Raw genomic sequence first — 19,663 nt, forward strand, 5'->3', positions numbered from 1 at the left:
TAAATTTAATGTTATATAACTAGTTTATAATTATTCAACGCTGTTTGTTAAAACCAAAAATTTGATACGCTTGGCAAGGAGAATAGAATGGAATGGAGTTTCAAATTCTATTGTTGCAAAATGTCAACATCAAGCGATAAATCATGACTGCTAGAAATCTCATTCAATGGGTTTGAGGCAACGTCCTTAATGATTTTCAATTGCCTATTTCGAATAGCGAACACATTTACAATTTTTATGCGTACATTATGTACAGTTTTCCACTACATATATATACATACAGAGGTAGTAACTTTTATAATAGGTAAATTTATTTTTGCTGAAGTTCTGATCCAAAATACAAAACTGTCTCGTTTAGCCCAGGCTATGTATGTACAACAATGAAGTGATATCTGGATAATAATGGTAATAATAATAAGAATAATATTATCTAAAATATACACTAAAAATGAAAGCATTCCAAACGATCCTACATATCGATATATCTATGTATCTGTTTCGTTTAAATCCTTCTTGACTTAATGAATTTTATAAATGCACCTGGTTAGAAATATTTCTAAGTAGATGTAGAAAGTACGGTTCATAGAGCTAGAATAATTCATACATAATCAATATTTATTACACAATTTGCTACTTCTTGTCAGTAACTTGTTTAACTCGACAACTGAGACACCTTCTTTGCATTCAGTAGAGAATTTTTCACACTCTATATAAAATCGTTCCAATGATTTTCTAGTAAAAAAAAATTAACGTATGTCTGTATTGCCGTGACCTACAGCATTGAGGTGCCAGAGGAAGACTGAGTTTTTGACAGTTAATTTTTATTTTACGAACCAAAGTGGCTTAGTTGACGCGAAAAGCCCCGTTTAGGCATTGCATCATTTCTAAATCTAGGCGATGAAATTATACTGCTTATCAAATTGACCGTTGATACCATAGAACCAATATCTAATTGCAATAATATGAATGATAATCTTTCATTTGTAACACGTCGTACCCTCGAACTTGGTTCACTCTGTAGAGTCTTATCTTATCGCTATCTGTCATATTTAATAATGACGAAAAAAAAAAATAAAGTGTTTGATTTTTTAACAGAAATTTTGAATGTTTATATGTTATTCAACTTTTCATTGTCGAAATACACAGTTAGTATTAATAAGTAATTTTAAACGGTGTGTAATAATATCCAAGCACATTTCCAAAATGGAATTGGATACTTTGTAACCAGTTCCAGTTAGAAAAATCCTTCACTTTGTGTCACTTATGAAAATTTTTATTGTATGATCATCTCATACGATTTGGGTTTCGTTTCGTTTTTTATTCTAAATGAATATTTCTTTAACTAGAACGGGCAGTCAATTTGTTTAGTACGCCAAGACCCTTTTCTTCATATTCTTCTCTCGTTATCCAGAACGAGTCACGGTCTTTCATGACTTCTGCCAACACTGCACCACCAATAAACACCATGTCCTTGCGCCTTGGAGGATCTTCGATCCTGATTTTAAATTTCTGAAATAAAAGTTCAACCAATGAATCGACAAAATTTCCATAAAAAACCGTGCAATTGATTGGAGGCATTGACCCAAGCGTATTTGATTCAATTCAACATGAGGAAAAAAAAAATAATAAAAAAATAACATATGTAAAAGAAAATTGAACACGTGATATTGAAAGGTACTGTCAATGAATTTCAAATAGCTTGAAACCAACCGATAATTTGTCAATATCGTTTTTGAGAACTCGTTCAAGGTAGAGTTGCTTCAGTTCACGTTCCAGCCTGGATGGAAGTCCAGGATACATAGTGCTACCCCCGCTCAGAACAATATGCTTGTAAAGTTCACTTCGAATATCAATGTCCGCAGCTTGGATAGTGTTGAAAACAAGTTCCGCTATTCCTTGGCCTTCGACATTGATTAGATGCGGTTGAAAAAGAGCTTCGGGTGCTTCGAACCGTTCTCCGCCAACTTTGATAACTCGGCCATCTGGAAGCTGGAATTTTTCTCACTTAATTTTTTCCGTTTCTATTATTAAAATTCCGAAGCATGTAGAAATAAAGATCAAGAAATATTTCTCACTGTGTAAGGTTCCACAAGGACCGTCGTCTCAAGGGCTAACCTTTGCTCTGTTTCAATATTGTATCCAATATAACACAGCTTCTCTTTCATCATTCTAACAGTCTCAAAATCTGCCGAGTGATTGAATGCGTAGCCTCGCAACAGTAACAGTTTTATTAAATATCTAGTAATATCACGCCCAGCTATATCCAATCTTCGCGTCAGATGCGGCAGGGCGAATTCTTCATAAACCGGGCAAATATGAGTCACACCGTCTCCAGAGTCCACAACTACTCCGCTGAGCAAACCTTGTGCGTAGAGCGTGAGAACAGCTTGAATGGCGATATATGTGCCATCGAATCCATACTTTTCAAACATTACCTGCATAAATAAAATGAATTTGTCAATTATCAACGTTCATGATTACTGGTTTCACTACCATAATTGTCAATTTAAGGAAAACTCCCTCACCTCTATCATCTTCGCACGATTTTTTGTTGGATTCATTGGCGGTTCTGTCAGTAATATTTTGCACTCTTTTGGATTTATATTCATTTTTTCTTTGCCAAACGTGTAATCCCATACGTGGCACATGTCTTCCCAATTCCTGTTAATTTGAGTACGTTGAATTTTGAACTTATTGGTTTTGCAATCACATAGGCAGATCAAACGCAAGTCATAGCATCAATCTCTCTCTTTCTATATATGTATATTATATATACATGACAGATATATTTTTTTACAAAGTTATCAGTACTCTAGTTATGAGTATAAGGGATGCTGATAATAGAAAATCATAAAATGTGTAAAGACAAGTTCGCTTTTTATTTTATAATTCTCTCAATTTTTGATTTCCATTTGAAATCCACTACAGAATTGTAAAACTGTTTACAATTAACATAAGGATCGTTGTTTATACTGACTTTGGATTTACGGAACAACAGCGGCTAGTTAATTTCAAAGTATTTTCAATATACCAGTAAATATTTAAACAAAATGAAGAACGTTCATTGGAATTTGAATAAACAATTTAAATATCGTAGGTAATTACAGCACTTAATGAAAATTAGAGGTTGTTATTTTTTTTTGACGATCAACGATTTTGCCTTTCAAAATGAGAATACTCACAATATAATTTCACGAAAAGATCATGTTTTTGCCCAAATAGATAGACTTGTGGTTGACCTGACAGTATCGTTTGAAATGGATTCGGTCAGGGTTGAAGTTCATTTTTGGGAAGGAGTTAATTCAAGTGCAGATAGAAAACTGTTCCGTTTGATAAAGCTCACCTGACAATTCCATTTTCCATAGGGTAACTAACTTCGAGCATTGAACGAAGTTTACTCGCTTCGTCGCCTACCATCAAGTCCTGCAAAAAAGCAATCTCGGCTGTAGGTCTTGCGACTGTTTCGAATTGAACGATTTCTCGTTCATCTGAATAGCGCAGGGAATTTCTTTTGCGTAGTAAAATTGCGTTACCAAACACGTTACATTCTTCAGTTATTTTCATACTACACATCGTATGCAAGTTTTAGGACAATTTTAAAGGAACTCACGTCTGTGCGCTTTGGATAAAAAAACGTGCATGCTGTTAGTTGATTGAATAACAATCATTCCTATACACACATACACATATGTACATACATACTAGCAGTTATCATCAATTGTATTTATTTGCATAAGTATATTGAATTCACTTCCATTCTATACAGTTTACAGCATTTTACGTAATAGTGCATAGAACAAAATAACGCCATGGAAATTATACTTATTCGTTATGTGCCAAAAAAAAGTTATTACACAACTATAGAATTTTTTCAGGATATTGAATAACCATAACATGTCGTCAAACTTACTGGCATATCCTATGCGAGCGGTAATAACACACAAACATGTATAGACTGATTATGTAATATACGTTTACATATTGAAACAAATTTAACTTGAATATTTTTTTTTTTTGTTTCAATTTTCGTTTTTAAGTATACGTACATCCCAACTTGACATTCGTCGAAAAAATTAGCAACAATGGATTGTGATTAAATACCACAAAGATGTTGTGCATTTATTGTTGTTGCATTTATATTTAATCTCATACAGCAATCATGGAAATTAGTAAATTAAGAAAACGTAAGTAAATTTCTGCAATTTTATAGCAAATGTGACATCATTTATCATATAGATGAATATCGATTTTAAAACGTCAATAGATACAATGTCAACATCTGTACATTTTAAATTCGAGTGGTGTTTGAGGACACCTTTAAATTAAGGGTTTTTTCTTTAACAGAACATTTTTAATTAGTTCTGTTCATAATTGAGAAAGATAGCAGCAATTTATGATTGCTTAAAGGCACACCCAACATAATTCGTTTCTAATTTGTTTGCTTTGATTGTGTAAGGTGGGAGCCAAAGATCGACTGACAATATGTATATAAAAGAAAATTTGCGAAATGTTTGAGAGATACGAGAAATGGTTCTAAAATATTTTTAGGACTTGGTAAGACAGAAATTTTCAGTAATTCAATAGAAAATTCAAGTAGTTTCAAGTGTTGACTTTGAGTTTTTAATGATGCTTTTTTTACTGTCGAAGTTGAATCGTGTGAGTTTCCATTGTGTGGGAGGAAAGAATTTGAATAAATTTTGCATCCGTCTCTTTATACATTATGTCTGAAGTATATTTTTTCATCCCGGTTATTTTCCATGGCCAAAAGCAATGTAAGGTAAAAGAACAAAATGACGAGTAACCATTCAAATCACGTTATACAACTGAAATTTGTTATTACTGATATTATTATTCATTAATAAACATCAAATGAACACAAAATGATAAGAACGACACACTGACACATGTAACTGTGCGGAGTAACTTACTCGGACATAAAATTCCTCCTGAAATTTTCAGTTTTTTTAATTAAACTATTCAAAAGTTTCATTTCTTATTTCTTAGACAGACACTGAATTTTAGATGCATAAAAGATATGTAATTAACATAATTATTCTTCAACTTTTAATGTTTTCAAACAATATGAAACTGTAGGACAGAAACAATTTCTTGGATAATATACCTTAACTTCGATGTCTCCAATCTTGTTAACGGCTCTTATAATAGGCCGTCCAACCATCGAGGGAAATATATGTGCTGGAAAATTTGAGCCTGCATATCCGCACTTGACGAACTGAAATAGAAAAAATCTTATTTGTGGGAAATCAAATACAATTGTAATTTTATTTTGAATATCTCACTGTACGTATGCAAAACTGTAGAGATTACAATCAATGAAATGTTATGTAAACAAATTCAGCATTTGTTGAAAACTCAATTTCATTAAACAACCATACTTAGGAACTGATCATGAATTGTAATCTAAGGCGAATGAACAATATTACCCTTAAACCTTGAAAATTTGGCAAGAATCACCACGAGTCAAGAAAAAAAAAATGGACTTATAATATGAAATTTAAATTTTTATTCTCGTACACAAACTACTTTTAATTTTAGTTACAGCACAGATTTTTCTGAATTCCACAAGGGTTTACTAGTAATTCAAATATTTTCACTACGGAGTTTGTCGATATTTAAATGACATGCTAAAGATTATGAAACTGAAAAAATCTGTAAGTGAATCAATTACAAAATGATTATGTGAAGCCAGGTGAAGCGAATTTACTGACTGATGATGTGATCAATAAATGAAAGCAGAGTAGGTACGTTAGTACAATAAAATAAATATATACATGTGCATAACCTTACCCCAGTTCCATTGTCACACACGATTACTTTCCGTCCTTGGCTATCCATTTTTATTAATTTTTAGTTCAACGTTTGACACTTGTCTGTTTGTGCTAGGGTTCTAACGTTGATTTAATGCTTGATTAGTATGACTAATCAGTTAATCAGTCCGCAATTTCTACACCCAGAAGGGCGTCACCGGTATACGGAAACAAATGTTTCCAAAGCGTTTTAATACATTGAAATTTAGTTAGAAGTGATACTGTGTGAAGATTTCTTTACCACTTCAAAGCTTATAGAGCGTAGTAAAATTCGATCGAATTAATCAACGACTAATCAGAGATAATATTATTCGAAAATAATGGCCCTCCTGCGGAGCCATTCAATCTGTCAATCGGGAAATACACGGTTCCGTGTCGATGGTTCAGTTTTGCACAAACATAAAGTACTCGTGACGCAGATTGGTAACTACATTGCTGCGTGATCCGGTCACTCAGCCATCATTCGGCAGAGTAAATCCACTAGAAAATCACAGATTGGATTGTTCGATGACGCAAATGCGTTTATACATTTTATGTATTTCAGAGTGGGATATATTTCCTGCATACATGGACAACACTCAAGCAAAGCTCAGCTTAAAAGTTGGTCCAGTTTTTGGGGTAACGTGACAGGAATTGGCAAGGTGCGATTTAAGCGCCTCTTGCGGTGTGAGCCCGTACAGCGCTTTTCCTCCTTGCCTCTATGATCTTGCGATACACCGTTTGTTACCTTTTTTCGGATTTAATGTCGCTTGAAGTTAAAACAATTACTCAGTTTTCATTCGCTTCGAATGCATATTTTAGTATTTACGGAGTATGTTTATGGCTTAGAGCATGTACAGTATGCTCTAAGGTTTATAGCACGGGGGCTTATAGGTTACGATCGCCGCCTTTCTTTTATCGAATCTTATGGTGAAATGTCTCTTTTTCCGTAAGAGGAGATCAAATCGCATTCAGACAATTCCTGTTACGTTACCTCAAAAGTGCGGACAAGTTTTATCGCAGAGTGTTGTCTCCACGGTCTTACATACAGGTCTGGCAGCTCGGGTGGCGGGGGAAGGGTCCACTAACGTTACTCGTTTTTGCATTTCACTTTCTGACCATGGTGAGCGCAACGATCTAGGGGTATTTTTTAAAGGTACTAACGACTTGTTCATGCTGAGAACATAACCTTTATTTTCCAAGTATTGCTGTATACGCTGTACATTGTACCCTAGATCGCAAGGCCTCTGACGGTCACATTAAGAACTGCAAACACGGGTACTTTTAGCGGAGTCACCCCCACCACCAAAAATTAGCTGGAGATGCCAGACCTGTATGTAAGACCGTGGTTGTCTCTTTTCTACTACTAGGGAAAGCGCAGTCCATGCTCTGTCTATGGTACCGACCAGAAAGTATTAGCGCTGCCACTAACTGCACTAACCACGGTCTTACATACAGGTCTTGCGACTCAATAGAATTCCAATGGTAGAGAGTGGCTCCTCTGTTGAAGAAAAATCCAGATGGAGCTGCGATCGAGGGATGCATCAACATAACCTACAATGTTTGAATAAGACCGTGGGGTTAGGATTCCACGCCCATGTGACGCGCGAGCGCGACTATCGTCATCCCTGTCGCACCGGGCATCCCTCGATCGCAGCGACGCTAGCGGCTTGACACGTTAAGAGGCACACGTCGAAACTCAGAGTCGCAAGACCTGTATGTAAGACCGTGGCACTAACCATAGGCCCTAAGATATCCATATCCATAACCATATAGTATTTAAAAGAGCAAGCCTCGGGTGATATTTCTTGCAGATTCAGGGGCCAGGTAGGCTAAGTGTACGTCGGTAAAATGCAACACTCGCAGTGTTCGTCGGTATGAAAAGACGGCAGTAAGTCGTACCGGCATAATAGATCATATACTGATCTACTGTGATTGATGATGTCGGCAAGTTACTATTCAATTCTTGTAGCAAACAAATACAGATATAGCTGGCTTTTTCAAAATAGAATACAGTTACTCAATGTAACAATTTACCGACTATGCCATTATATTGTATCCTGGAAAAGTTCGATTCGATCGAAAATGAAGACAATTAAGGGCCGCTAAAGTAAGAAAATTCCCTACACAATTTTACTAAAATTTCTATGAATCAAAGGTAAATTTTGATGAATTATATATAATCCTTTTAATAACGACTAACAAATGATGAATATATCTGGCGATAATTTGTCAAGGAAGTTATCCCATATAACATGAAATCTTTCTAAGAAACTTTCAATAAAACATTTTATAGAAAGATTATGAGAATCTTTTTAAGAACAACAACAATCAAGAAATCTTTTACAAGTTTCTGGCGCGCACATTTTCAACTTGCAGCAACCTTTTTTTGAAATATTTCTGATATGTTTCTTTCCTTTCATGAAAGATTTCAAAAAGTTTTCTGAAATATTCATTGTTACGTGGGAAAAAACGAATAGATGAATAAATAAAAAACACGTAAAGAGCAAATTCAGCTGCGCACGCACGTATCCATCATGTAAATTTCCGCTGTTTATTATCTCCGAGGCGGTTTTATTTCAGTTTTCGTTAAAAAATTTGTATATTCTAATCTTGTTATGTAATGCAAACACGGTAATTGGAATAGATATAAAAAAAAATTGTAGAAACAAAAAAAATTATAATCTTCATGTACGTAAGACTTGATTAACGAATTGATGGATTTTTTTATATTAAAGCGTCTCACTTAGTCGACAAGGGTTTTTTTCTAACGTTTTAGTCCAATTTGAACTTGAACGTTAAATTTATCACACCTTGAGCTGATTTTTTTATTTAATTTCTACCTTCTTCGTTTCATTACAGCTCATCCTGAAGGTCCACTGGGCTTTGACTGAGGGCCAGAAAAATATCGCATGCTTCGAAGTGCCGGCGCAAATAACGTAATGCCAAATTCATAAATGTAGCAATCGTCCGCACTGCATTCACCGGTAATAATTGTCACACAGTTGTTAGCGTTTTTAACATTACCATTACATTTTTTCTCCATTTATACGAAATGATATTCTTGCAACGTTTTCTTTTGATTATTTTTTTTTTTTTTTTTGTGTATTTTAATATTGGATAATGGGTAAAAAATTTGCAAATAAGGGAGAGAGGGGAAAAAAAAGATCCCATGAAATTCCACCATGAATTTTCTTTTTTTTTTGCTTTGAAATCTCACCATCACAGATCTATACGTAAGTATAAGTAATTTTTATTACATACCTACGTATAATATAATTATAAAATGTTATAGATGTGTAAGGAAAGTGGAATAAAAGTTTGTAAAATTTTCGCCCAAGCTCATTACTGCTTAACATATCAGTCGATAATTGATTGATCATAGATGAAATTGGATACTTATAGATCGAATGCAATGTTAGTGAAATTTTAGGTGAAAAAATTCATTCACCTATAAGTTTGTATAATTTTTGTTCACGATCTCCTTTACCATCGCTGGATCGAGATAGATCCAAAGCCAAGTGAGATACGGCGGTAAATTAGCTAGGGTTAGTAACACAAATTTACTGAGAAGCCCTTGGGGATAAATTTTGAAAAATTTTGATGTACACAAATTATCCAATTGTTAGATTTTCTGGACTCCGATATCTGGAATGAATCGAAATATATGAAATCGCGAATTTAAAGAAGCGGAAAGAAATTTGCGGCTCGAAAATTTTTTTAGAAAATGATTCAACTAAAAGACGACGTAAATTTGACAAACAATTCGTGAGAAATTGGCGCGTTATTCAGTCGAACGTTTTACGCTGATTGCAAGTTTCACAACGAATATATTATCGTTTCTTGGAAACGTTCGTCGCACTTGATAATCTCCTGGTTGGACGCTCTTTGAACTCTTCGGTGCAAGTGCACCCGATTGCCCTCGGTATAAAAAGTTGTCAACTAAAGTTGATATTGAACTCTGCGTTTCAGCTCTCGTCACACGAACCGTTCAACAATTTACCCCCTTAGAAACTGTAAAGATTTCTTCATCAAAAAGCTGCACACAAATTTACTTCCGAAGTGCAGCAAAGTTATTTTTGATTCCATACAATTGGAATTATGCGTATCGTCTTGCCCTTACTATTTGCTGAAAAACAAATTATCACGCAATATAATTTTTTGATTTCGGCGATTTTGTTCAATCGATCGAAAAATGAGAGAAACAATTTACCTGAAATTAGAAATCGAATTTTTCAGATCTCGGTTACAATCGTCTGGTTCATTTCTTCTTAATTTTATTTTTTTTTTTGTAATTGGTTTTCTGCTCGCGTGCAACAAGATTCGTGGCTTAAAGATAAAAATTCCTCGTTATCTCGGGTTTGGGTCACTCGGCGACCCGTTTCAACGGTCAAGATATCACGGGCAGCGAGTGTCCGATATCGCGGGCGATATTTGCGACGCTTCTTGAATTTTCCACGGGAATCCGAAGCCGTTTCAGTGTCGCGTTGGAATCGAGAAACTACAGTGGTGATTTTGGAACCCCGTAACAGCAGCAGCAGCAGCAACAGGATGATGAGGGAAATTTTTGCGCTTTCGCTAGTTTTGGTTTTGGCCAGCGAATCGGCTTTCGCTACTACAGTTTTAAAATGTGGCACCAGTAAGTAATATTATCAAGGATATCTGTACGGTAAAAAATGGGATAAATTATCGGAGGATGAAAGAAGAGTATAAAAAAATATATCGATGGAAATGGAAATTTTTTAAAAGCTGAAAAGTTACTGAATTGTTAATAAGGTCAAATTTAATTCTAACGATATTTTGCATCGATATTTTGAAATGAAACGAAAATTCAAAACTCTTAGAAATTATAGTAAAAATTGAGTGATTATTCATGTTACTGTTGTTTTTTTCCGTCTTTTTCTGTCATAAATTTCAACTGCCGATAACAAATAATAAGATTGTTCAAGGTTCTCCGTTTTATTGAAAAATTGTTTTCCATTTTCAAATAATCTGGAAAAAAAAATCCAGAAAGTAGTTGAAAAAATCGAAATCAGAAAACAAAATGTCAAATCAACCAGCTCGTGATTCATAATTGAAAAATAATAATGCGTTGATAACTCGTGACGAATTATTTTTAACTTCTATCGGAACATAAATTGAAACAACACGAAACGTGGAGAGAAAAAAACATTTGTGCTCGTCGTTTTTGCTCCGGTATTTCTTTGTCTCAAATACATTAAATATGATTGAAAAAATACGATCAAGGACGAAGAAAATTGTATATTTTTTTTACCATCGATCGCAGACGATCCGTTTCCGGACTCGAACACCGTCAAGATAGCAAATTGCGGTGAGCCGCCGTGTTTTCTAAAGAAGGGAACGATCGTATCGATCGAGCTGAAATTCAAACCGACGAGAAACGTCAACACCCTGACGACTAAGGCTACGGGCGCTTTGAATGGAGGGTTCCCGCAACCTTTCGAAAGCGTCGACGGATCGAACGCCTGTGATTACATCTTCGACGTTTCGGGGTCGAAGGTCGACTGTCCGTTGACGAAGGACACCGAATACATTTACAAAAGAAGGTTCCCGATCAGTAGAAAATATCCAGTGGTTCGTAAATTATATATAAATCTGACTTATTATGATCGACGCTAAAAGTAAGAAAGTTGATTAAAATTTGAGTACATAAGGGGGGGTGTCCGATTTCGAATAATATGCTCGAATATGTAGAAAATTAAGGATCAAATTGAAAAATGTTTCGGGCAAAATTTGTTGCGTACCTACAAAAGAGGCTTTTGACATAGGATGAGTATCCAAGTTCTTGGGCCCATTGAGGACCAACTTTTGTTTTTCAAATCGATCCTCCCAGTTTTTTATCGCACGCTTCTTATTTTTCATTGAAAAGTGAGCCAGGTTTATACCTCGGCTATTTTTGGTTCTCGTCTTCGAACAGGCCCAAAATGTTGGTCGAAGTTTTCTCGTGAAAAGAGTGTCAGCGATACGTCAATATTTGCGAAGAATTCGAAAATGAGAAAAAAATGAGAGGTTCAATTTGAAAAACAAAAGCTGGGCCTCAATGGGCCCAGCAGACATCCAGAAACATTTTTCAGTTCAATGCTTAGTTTCCGATACATTTGAGTACATTTTTTTAAATGGGATACCCTGTATAAGAAATTGTGCGATCGGTACGTAAATATAATTTGATTGAAAAATTTGTTTAAATTTATTTTTCAATTATCAGTCTTTTTTTTCACCATTGCTGTCGTACGTAAACGTTACAGATATAATTTCAATTACCTTTTATTTGCAGACAAACGTGAACGTGCATTGGGCCCTTGTCGAAAACAACGAAGACATTGCGTGTTTCGAGGTGCCAGCGCAAATTAAAAAATAGTACCTGATATCGATTCCGGCAACAACCCTGAAACATCGATCGAACGATATTCACGATTAATCGTCACTCAACATGTAATTCGAATTGAATTTTTGCATCGGTTCTCTGTTATTTTCAAACGCTTCTTCCTCTCATTTGTAACGTCGATTTTCAACACTCGAATCTAAACAAAGAGAGAAGTTTGAAAAAAAAAAAGAAAATCAAACAACTGAACAATTAAAACCTTTACGCGTTTTATGATTCCCGCATCTGCGATTTTTCTGTCCTCCATCTTCTTATCCTGACCTCCCGCATTTTCAAACTCAATTTACAAAAATTAAGGTAACCGGAAAAAAAAAAAAATGAACAAGTGTACAGAAGTTTTTTTATTTTTTTAATTGTCGTGTGCGTTAGTATTTGTTTGACTTTGCAACGATGCATTCGACAGTAGGAATTGATATCGATATTTTCTGTTCAACGCAGAAAGAATTTTTAGAAGAGATTAGAAGAAATATTGTTTTACTTAGTTACAAAAATTACCGCAAGTGTGGGAGAAAAAAAAATTGCAAAAAGTATCGCGAGCGAATAGTTTAGAGGAAAAAAAAAAAAAAAAAAAAAATGAGAGTCAAAAACTAAGAACAATGTTGTAGTTTTTAGTGGATTCCTTCCAAGTGTTTGCCACGCAATGACAAGTCAACGTCAAAGTGTGAAAATAGTTATAAACAATTAATTTACTCGCTGAATCAGCTGAGACAATTTTTCGCAGCTTTCAAATGAAAGTCGATAATTTTTCGCCGGTTCGTACGGATGATGCTTGAACATCGACAAGTGGCGCCGTCAACGTAAAGCTTTGGAACTACCGAGTCACTCGTCTGATTATTCAGATTTACTCACAGATCAGCAAACTGAAAACTAGCAAAAGTTACAGTCGATTAATTATATATAATATATATAAGGTGTGAAGAAAAATTTTCACGTGAAATTGGCATCAGGTAAAAATTATTTCATCATTTGAAGTACAATTAACATTTTCCTAAGCCGAGGTTCCGTTTATTCATATTCTAAAGAAGAAAAAAAAAACGAATCACGAAGTTGATCTTCGTGTGTCGCGAATTCTTCCACTGACTTGAAAAAAAATTGTAGCTATTAGATTCCGCTTCGAAGACGATGAAACTTATTTTGAAACGTGTTTCTCGAAAATACTTCATTCTCAAGTTATTCGAGTTCATCGATTTAAATGCCTCACCCTGCACACACTTTCATTTATTTATTTATTACAATATATAATATATATAAATGTTTTTCACATCTCTCAAACTCTGGAACTTCACTCAATGCTCGAAGCATACGCGAAACGACGCGATTCTCAATTTAATCTTACGGGCGGACAGGTAAACACTGAATATTACGACGTAGATTCTCACCTTGTGAACTTGAAACGGTCGTCAGTCGCGTCTGAACTCGCAAGCTTCGAAGCACGGGTCGAAACACGTCGCGATGTGTTGTCTTTTCTTCGTGCGTAGCGTGAAGCGTTTGTTTTGTTGTGACGGAAGATTCATCTCCGATGTAAAGTCCGCGCAAGTCGATCGGACGGGATGTTCGTTGAACTTCGAGTCGAGATGCCGAATTTCGTTGGTTCGAATGACTTCGAAAATCCTTTCGAAACGAATCTAATCGAGGTGATTATTCGCTTTTGTAAAGCTTGTCACGTGACCCAGGTAACGAATCTCGAAAAAATGCGTAAAAACAAGTTTCAAAACAACTTGTCGCATCGAATACTGTAATTATAGGTATACAACGTGTAGAAAACTGCTCAACTACAATTTCACACCTATCTTTTATCAAATTTCGATACTCTCTGAATTCGACTAATGAGATAGATTGTTTATCTTTATACAAATTTGACTCCTGATTTCGCCGATAAGGTGAGAAGAAAAAAAATTTAATCAATTCAACGAACACACACTTATATTATGTTTTACTTGTATTGAAACGTAGTTTGAATTAATACAGAGGAAACTCGATTAATCGGACAAATTGTCGTCGTTAGGCATTCTGATAATCGAAAATCCTGATAATTGAGTGTACAAAGAAAAGCGATTTTTGTACATACGTATTATTACATAATACTTATGTGCTATTATAAGCTGTTACCCCGGTTCCATATAATTGACAATTTTTTGATATTCGGTGTATCTTGAGAAAATTGTAAAAAAAAAAAAAAAAAACGATTGTACACCGCAAAATAGAACGCGTTAAATTTGACGATCTATTTTCATAGACTCGACGAAAAATTACTCTAGGTATCGTATTACTTGTACAAAATGATAAATTTTTTCCCCGATTTCAGGAAATTGATATGGAAAAAGAATTTAGAAAATTACAAGTCACTTGAAAAAAAAAATAAAAATCTGCCCTCAATGTTTGTTCTGTTTTATTTTTCTATTTACTTTTTTTTTTTTTTTTCTACCGCAATTATTCGACAATCTTCCGAAGCAATGAACAATTTGAAGAAAAAAATAAAAATAAAAGTCCATAGTATGCACGTTACGCGCGGTTTTCAAATTACTTGTTTTCTACGGTTTCGACATGATATCGCTAAAACACTGTTTCGTTTTTCTTTTATTTGTTAATTTATTTATTTTTTTTTTGGCCGCGAATCTCTCGATCTTCGCGATGATGCTCGTAATGTTGTTATAAAAAATATTGACACAACGTTTAGTTACTTGAACATTTTTATAGGGCCTCCAACTTGAATAACGTTGAAGTTTCATGATGTGGAAGAAAAAGGTAAATTGCTAGTGAAAAAAAAAAAAAAAAAATTTCGAGTCATTTCTTTGCCATCCAGTTACAATGCCTCAAGTTTTTCGTCTTGCATTTATTACAATACCGTTGAGAGTTCAACCACGTACGTAATCTTACCATCTAACCATTGGAATTGTTACTATATTCTTTCATTATCAATCAAACAGCCCCGAATTCATTTTGTAGTGGAAAATTATTGAATAATAATAGCAATTAGGGTGTTACCTATACATACCCGTTACAAATAATTTATTTTCACGTTATCTAATTGCATCTCAGACAAAAATAAAGCACACGTCAGTAACGGGTAAAACTTCTTTTTTTTTCAACTGTGTCGATTCATATCGCTCCCAGTTTCGTTACAAAGATAATTATGAACGACTGTTGAAGTTCATTGATGTATCTGAACCAAACATTTCGAGATCGCCCCGGTTGCATTACCTGACTGTTTGGCAACCTGTTCGCTTTTAAACGTTTATAGTATAGCAACGCGGTGTTCGAAAAACTAGACAAAGTTGTGACTTAGAGATTAAGAAAAAAAAAAAACAAAGAAAGAGAAATCATTGGTTTACGAACATCGAAACTGAGACATGTTTATATCAACGCCGAAAACTTTCTACGACGCGATAAATCTGCTCGTCAAGTTCAATTGCATCCTGGGATTAGGTGTCTATCGGCAAGAGAACCAATCCCGTGTTGCATTATTTTTCATGACATTTTACACAGTCGCTGTTAGTCTTGGAGTATGGCTTGGAACTTATGTTGGCTTTACAAAAATGGCACAGGCTTCAGATACTGGCAACATTTCACCCACGGCTCTTCTAATGTATAAAGCACTTGTTTATACAAACTCGTCCGTTACCGTGATGACTCCAATCATAATATGGCTTCGAAGTAAGGTAGTGAGCGCATGATGTTAATATTCGTAATAACAATTATCATTTTAATCACTGTCGAAGTAGTTTAATTGATTCATGCGAATGTAAAATGAAAAATTCAAAATTATCCACTATGTCGTCTCCAATTTTCATATTCCGGTATGGCTGTGCAAAATAGTTGAAGAGGTTACTTTTGGGCCAAAGGACAAACATGCTTTTAATAACACATACTTGCTAGTTACCGATAAACTGGGCTTTACAATATCGACCATGGGTTGAGGGATCTAGTTCAGTAATTAACGATAATCGATGTACTGTGTGATATAATTTTGCAGACGTTGACTGCGTCTTTCAAAGAAATGATGATAATAGATAACTCATTTGAAACTATTCTCGAATCTCGTAATCAATATACAAAACGGTATATCGAGCTACTGGTTGAAGTTATCAGCATTTTCTTATTCGTGTTCGGTGTGGCCGTTTGTGACATCGTATGGACGCGGATATGGGGTATGGTGGATAATCAATCGATACAATCAATATGGGGCACTTTAGCGACCCTACATCATCCGATACTTCTTACACTTATTTTAGACGTAAACTTCTGCACCTTTGTAAGGTAAGTCGATGAATCCCCCTGAAAATGACGTTAATTGTGTGAATTCTCCATGTCCGATCATCACGGGTTCCAGATACATGGAAAAGCAATTCGAAGACTTGAACATCGGTATATTGAAATTGACAATAGAACCTGACTGTGCCGACAGTAGCAAGAGACCAGGGCTGCAGATGTATTCTCGGAATTTTACGGTAGCAAAATCGGTACCTGAAGATGAAAACGCAGCCAAAAGTCTTGTAAAAGACAAGTACTACGTGATACAAAAAATTCGGTGAGCATGGTGCCATTTTCGTCGCATGTCATGATACCGTATTTCGATCTTACGACGGGGTTATAATTCCTGACTTGTAATTCGTCACCATTCAAATTCGTTTGTCAAGAAAAACTCACTTGAGTCTGACCAGGCTGACTAAGAAGATGAACACGGCCTTTGGCGTGCAGAATCTGTTGTCTGTGACTGAATCTTTTGTCATGATCACCGGACTGTCATACACTATTTACAGTACTTTCTCATCGAAAAGTTTCAATTACTATAAGTTAAAAGAGATAATCTCCCCGACTGCATGGACCTTGATTTATGGGTATAAAATTTGGGTTATCTGTCACGCTTGCTACAAGGTTACTACAGAGGTAATAATTAAATTCATATATTCGTTAATTACTTGTGTAGCTTTGAATGTTAAGCTTCGATACCCTAGATTATTGTTGTTCTAGATGCAAAGAACCGGGCAAGTAATTTACGACCTTCTCGGGAAAAAAGTAGATACCGAACTTCAAAAAGAGGTACCGGTGATATTCTGCTCAACGTGACGGATTCTAATCGAATGTTATCACAAGAACTCCATTGAATATTGTCTTTCTTTTGCAGATTAGAGAGTTTTCTCTACAGATGCTTCAAAATCCTGTTAGCTTTGACGTTTGCGGATTGGTAACCTTGGACCATTCATTCCTCCAACAGGTGATTGAATTTTTTAACGGTTTTATACACTCGTATCTATTTCTGTGCGCATTGTTTGCTCTGAATAACAGGTGATTGGATCCGTAACGACCTACCTGGTGATCCTAATTCAAATGAGTTGAATATTCAAGATCTTCACGGCGTGATATTCGCTGCAGAAACATCAGATTTCGCTATTTTCATTTATTTCTGACGAAATTCTGCAATCGATGATCTTCAAATTTTAAGTGCAAAATGCATTTTACTGCTAACATTAGGATAAGTAACGAATCCAATAGAAAGTAATAAAAACGTTCTGAATACAAAAATAATTAATAATAATAAACTTCAAATGTAAAAGAATTGATAAACAAAGTTTAAAAATGAATGTTTTTCGGACTCCACCTATTTTTTTTGACCTGTGATAATCGTTTGAAAAAAGAAATCTGCAAAAACCGGACTTACAGCGAATTTTGAGAAAAATGCTGATTTTTACTGAAGTGCTCGTTTAGTTTTCTTGAATTTTTATACGTTTCTCGAGTTATCTCGTATCTCTCAAACATTTCATTACGGATCGTTACTTTCGCTGAGATTTAAGTCAACTGAATTTTGGGATATCCTGATCGCGTTTATTGCGGGATATGTTAACGATCGCTAATCGACATCAGATTATTGACAGGTGTTTTGAGAGAATTTTCAAACGCGTTTAAATTTGAGACAATATCACTAAAGCGTTCAACAAATTGAATTCAAAGTGTTAAATAAATATAACGAATTTGCAATCATTGTGGTATCCAATTAGTGCGCGCAGGAAGTTCTATTTTTATGGACGTAGTAATAATTAGGCACGTGACGGTGAATGAGAAACGATTTATTACGCAGCGAATATTGTTTTCTGGAAAAATACGTCAGCCGTTACTTTGCCTACGGTAAGGTTCTTTATTATGCGTTAATTAGCTTTATCGAAGCTTCTAGAAATTTATTGGACGAACCAGTCAATATTTCTGTGAGTCCCGATTAAAATCGTTCTATCCAACGTGGAACGTTGATAGCGAGGATTAAGGAAAATCATCATCCGTACAGGGTTAAAATTTTGGATTGCATAAAATCGCACTTGCAATGTGGAATGCAAACATTCGTAAATATTTCTCGTGAACGATTCATTGTTTTTGTAATCAATACTGAAATCACTATACAAGCGCGTCACTGACGATGAGTAAGAAAGATTTGGTTCGATCAAAAATGAATTATCTTTCACATTGAGGCCGGAAAAAGATCTCTCCGTTATTGCTAATGCTTCGGAAGAAGATACTCAATCGCAAGCATGATAATCGCGTCAATTTCCGTTATTCTTTTATAATTATTTTACGACAACGGCTTACGACTCGACATCCTGTGTTAAAAGTCTTTTAATTTCAGAATCGGTGATCAGCCGAACGAGGTTATAATATAGCGAATAAGCTATACGGAAATGTGTCATTTGCCTTTATCGGAACATCTTGAACAATTTTGTGAACGGACAATCTCTCAGAGGCCTTCACTTTCCACCAATTTTATCAATCGATTAGAAAATAGTTAGTGGTAACGGAAGTGACGGAACATCGACATATTTCTCCACATTCTTTCTCTGGTTAAAAACTTGCCGAGTTAACTCGCAACGGTCTTCCTTAAGTAGAACCTGGTGACATATGTGGATAGAAATCGTTCAACTGAGTGAAGGATTGTAGGAACCGTTTGCTTTTCGCTCAGAAGCGACCTTTGAGATTAGAACATGATCTTCTCAAATCCAAAAACCCTTCAAGATGCCGTCAGAATGCTTGGTTACATAAACTGGGTCCTAGGTCTCACCGGTCACGACCAACCCAATGGAAGCAAATGTACGACATTCTTGACGCATCTCTACACGGTTATTGTGATCTTTGTAAACTGGATAATGATATGGCTGTCATGCGTGAAGATTATCGTAGATTCCTACAATAATGGCTCTCCAACCTCGGCTGTCATGATGTATCGCATCATTGTATACGTTAACTTCATTGTCACGCTGGTTTCACCATTCTTATGTTGGTTCCAGAGAAAGGTAACTGCGAATGTGATGATCGTAGTTATTAATTTTCCTACACCATTGAGCTTATGGAAGCCTGGATGATCGAATCATGTTAAGGTACGTGTACCGATTATTCACCCTGGACCAATTCTGACCGTTTTTGGTTATATCTGTTTGATCCTTAGTTCTAATATTACGAAAAAATAAATTTG

At 35.3% G+C, this 19,663-nt stretch overlaps 3 protein-coding genes and 1 long non-coding RNA gene across 10 annotated transcripts; 3 read left to right on the forward strand and 1 right to left on the reverse strand.

Moving 5' to 3' along the window:
• Window positions 1-289: 289 nt before the first annotated feature.
• Window positions 290-6,227, reverse strand: LOC124186876 (actin-related protein 2). Of its 3 annotated transcripts, none has more exons than XM_046578957.1 (8): window positions 5,809-6,227; window positions 5,123-5,233; window positions 3,911-3,919; window positions 3,344-3,423; window positions 2,526-2,661; window positions 2,076-2,435; window positions 1,711-1,989; window positions 290-1,509 (listed from the first exon to the last, which is right to left on the reverse strand). In XM_046578957.1, the coding sequence occupies exons 1-8, from the start codon at window positions 5,854-5,856 to the stop codon at window positions 1,339-1,341; spliced, it is 1,194 nt and encodes a 397-aa protein (XP_046434913.1). In that variant the 5' UTR covers window positions 5,857-6,227; the 3' UTR covers window positions 290-1,338. The 3 variants fall into 3 exon arrangements, with proteins under 3 accessions (XP_046434913.1, XP_046434912.1, XP_046434914.1); XM_046578956.1 differs by lacking the exon at window positions 3,911-3,919 and adding an exon at window positions 4,929-4,946; XM_046578958.1 differs by lacking the exon at window positions 3,911-3,919 and having other exon boundaries at window positions 5,809-6,226.
• A 582-nt stretch (window positions 6,228-6,809) lies between these two features.
• LOC124186883 lies at window positions 6,810-9,141 on the forward strand. Its single transcript, XR_006871737.1, has 2 exons — window positions 6,810-7,219; window positions 8,670-9,141. It is a non-coding gene; the product is annotated as an uncharacterized LOC124186883 (long non-coding RNA).
• A 1,128-nt stretch (window positions 9,142-10,269) lies between these two features.
• On the forward strand, window positions 10,270-12,426 carry LOC124186881 (NPC intracellular cholesterol transporter 2 homolog a-like). The gene is made up of 3 exons (XM_046578968.1): window positions 10,270-10,446; window positions 11,095-11,402; window positions 12,103-12,426. Exons 1-3 carry the CDS (start codon window positions 10,359-10,361, stop codon window positions 12,184-12,186), a joined length of 480 nt encoding a protein of 159 aa, XP_046434924.1. The 5' UTR covers window positions 10,270-10,358; the 3' UTR covers window positions 12,187-12,426.
• Window positions 12,427-12,572: 146 nt separating this feature from the next.
• Window positions 12,573-17,731, forward strand: LOC124186879 (putative gustatory receptor 2a). Of its 5 annotated transcripts, XM_046578962.1 has the most exons (8): window positions 12,573-13,844; window positions 15,697-15,869; window positions 16,184-16,467; window positions 16,541-16,738; window positions 16,848-17,097; window positions 17,182-17,250; window positions 17,336-17,425; window positions 17,497-17,731. In XM_046578962.1, exons 2-8 carry the CDS (start codon window positions 15,747-15,749, stop codon window positions 17,545-17,547), a joined length of 1,065 nt encoding a protein of 354 aa, XP_046434918.1. In that variant the 5' UTR covers window positions 12,573-13,844; window positions 15,697-15,746; the 3' UTR covers window positions 17,548-17,731. The 5 variants fall into 5 exon arrangements, with proteins under 5 accessions (XP_046434918.1, XP_046434916.1, XP_046434917.1 ...); XM_046578960.1 differs by having other exon boundaries at window positions 17,336-17,731; XM_046578961.1 differs by having other exon boundaries at window positions 12,573-13,157; window positions 17,336-17,731.
• The last annotated feature ends 1,932 nt before the right edge of the window (window positions 17,732-19,663 follow it).

This window comes from Neodiprion fabricii, chromosome 7 (genome assembly GCF_021155785.1).
Source record: "Neodiprion fabricii isolate iyNeoFabr1 chromosome 7, iyNeoFabr1.1, whole genome shotgun sequence".
In the NCBI taxonomy this organism is placed as follows: Eukaryota; Metazoa; Arthropoda; class Insecta; order Hymenoptera; family Diprionidae; genus Neodiprion; species Neodiprion fabricii.

Coding starts and splice junctions, on each gene's coding strand:
- LOC124186876 (XM_046578956.1), bottom strand. CDS start 5,856: ATGGATAGCCAAGGACGGAAAGTAATCGTGTGTGACAATGGAACTGGG. Junction 2,662..3,343: donor ATGGAAAATGGAATTGTCAG/GTGAGCTTTATC, acceptor TCAAATTAACAG/GAATTGGGAAGACATGTGCC. Junction 1,510..1,710: donor ACGATATTGACAAATTATCG/GTTGGTTTCAAG, acceptor CTTTTATTTCAG/AAATTTAAAATCAGGATCGA.
- LOC124186881 (XM_046578968.1), top strand. CDS start 10,359: ATGATGAGGGAAATTTTTGCGCTTTCGCTAGTTTTGGTTTTGGCCAGC. Junction 10,447..11,094: donor AGTTTTAAAATGTGGCACCA/GTAAGTAATATT, acceptor CATCGATCGCAG/ACGATCCGTTTCCGGACTCG. Junction 11,403..12,102: donor TCAGTAGAAAATATCCAGTG/GTTCGTAAATTA, acceptor TTTTATTTGCAG/ACAAACGTGAACGTGCATTG.
- LOC124186879 (XM_046578960.1), top strand. CDS start 15,747: ATGGCACAGGCTTCAGATACTGGCAACATTTCACCCACGGCTCTTCTA. Junction 16,468..16,540: donor AACTTCTGCACCTTTGTAAG/GTAAGTCGATGA, acceptor CACGGGTTCCAG/ATACATGGAAAAGCAATTCG. Junction 16,739..16,847: donor TACGTGATACAAAAAATTCG/GTGAGCATGGTG, acceptor TCGTTTGTCAAG/AAAAACTCACTTGAGTCTGA.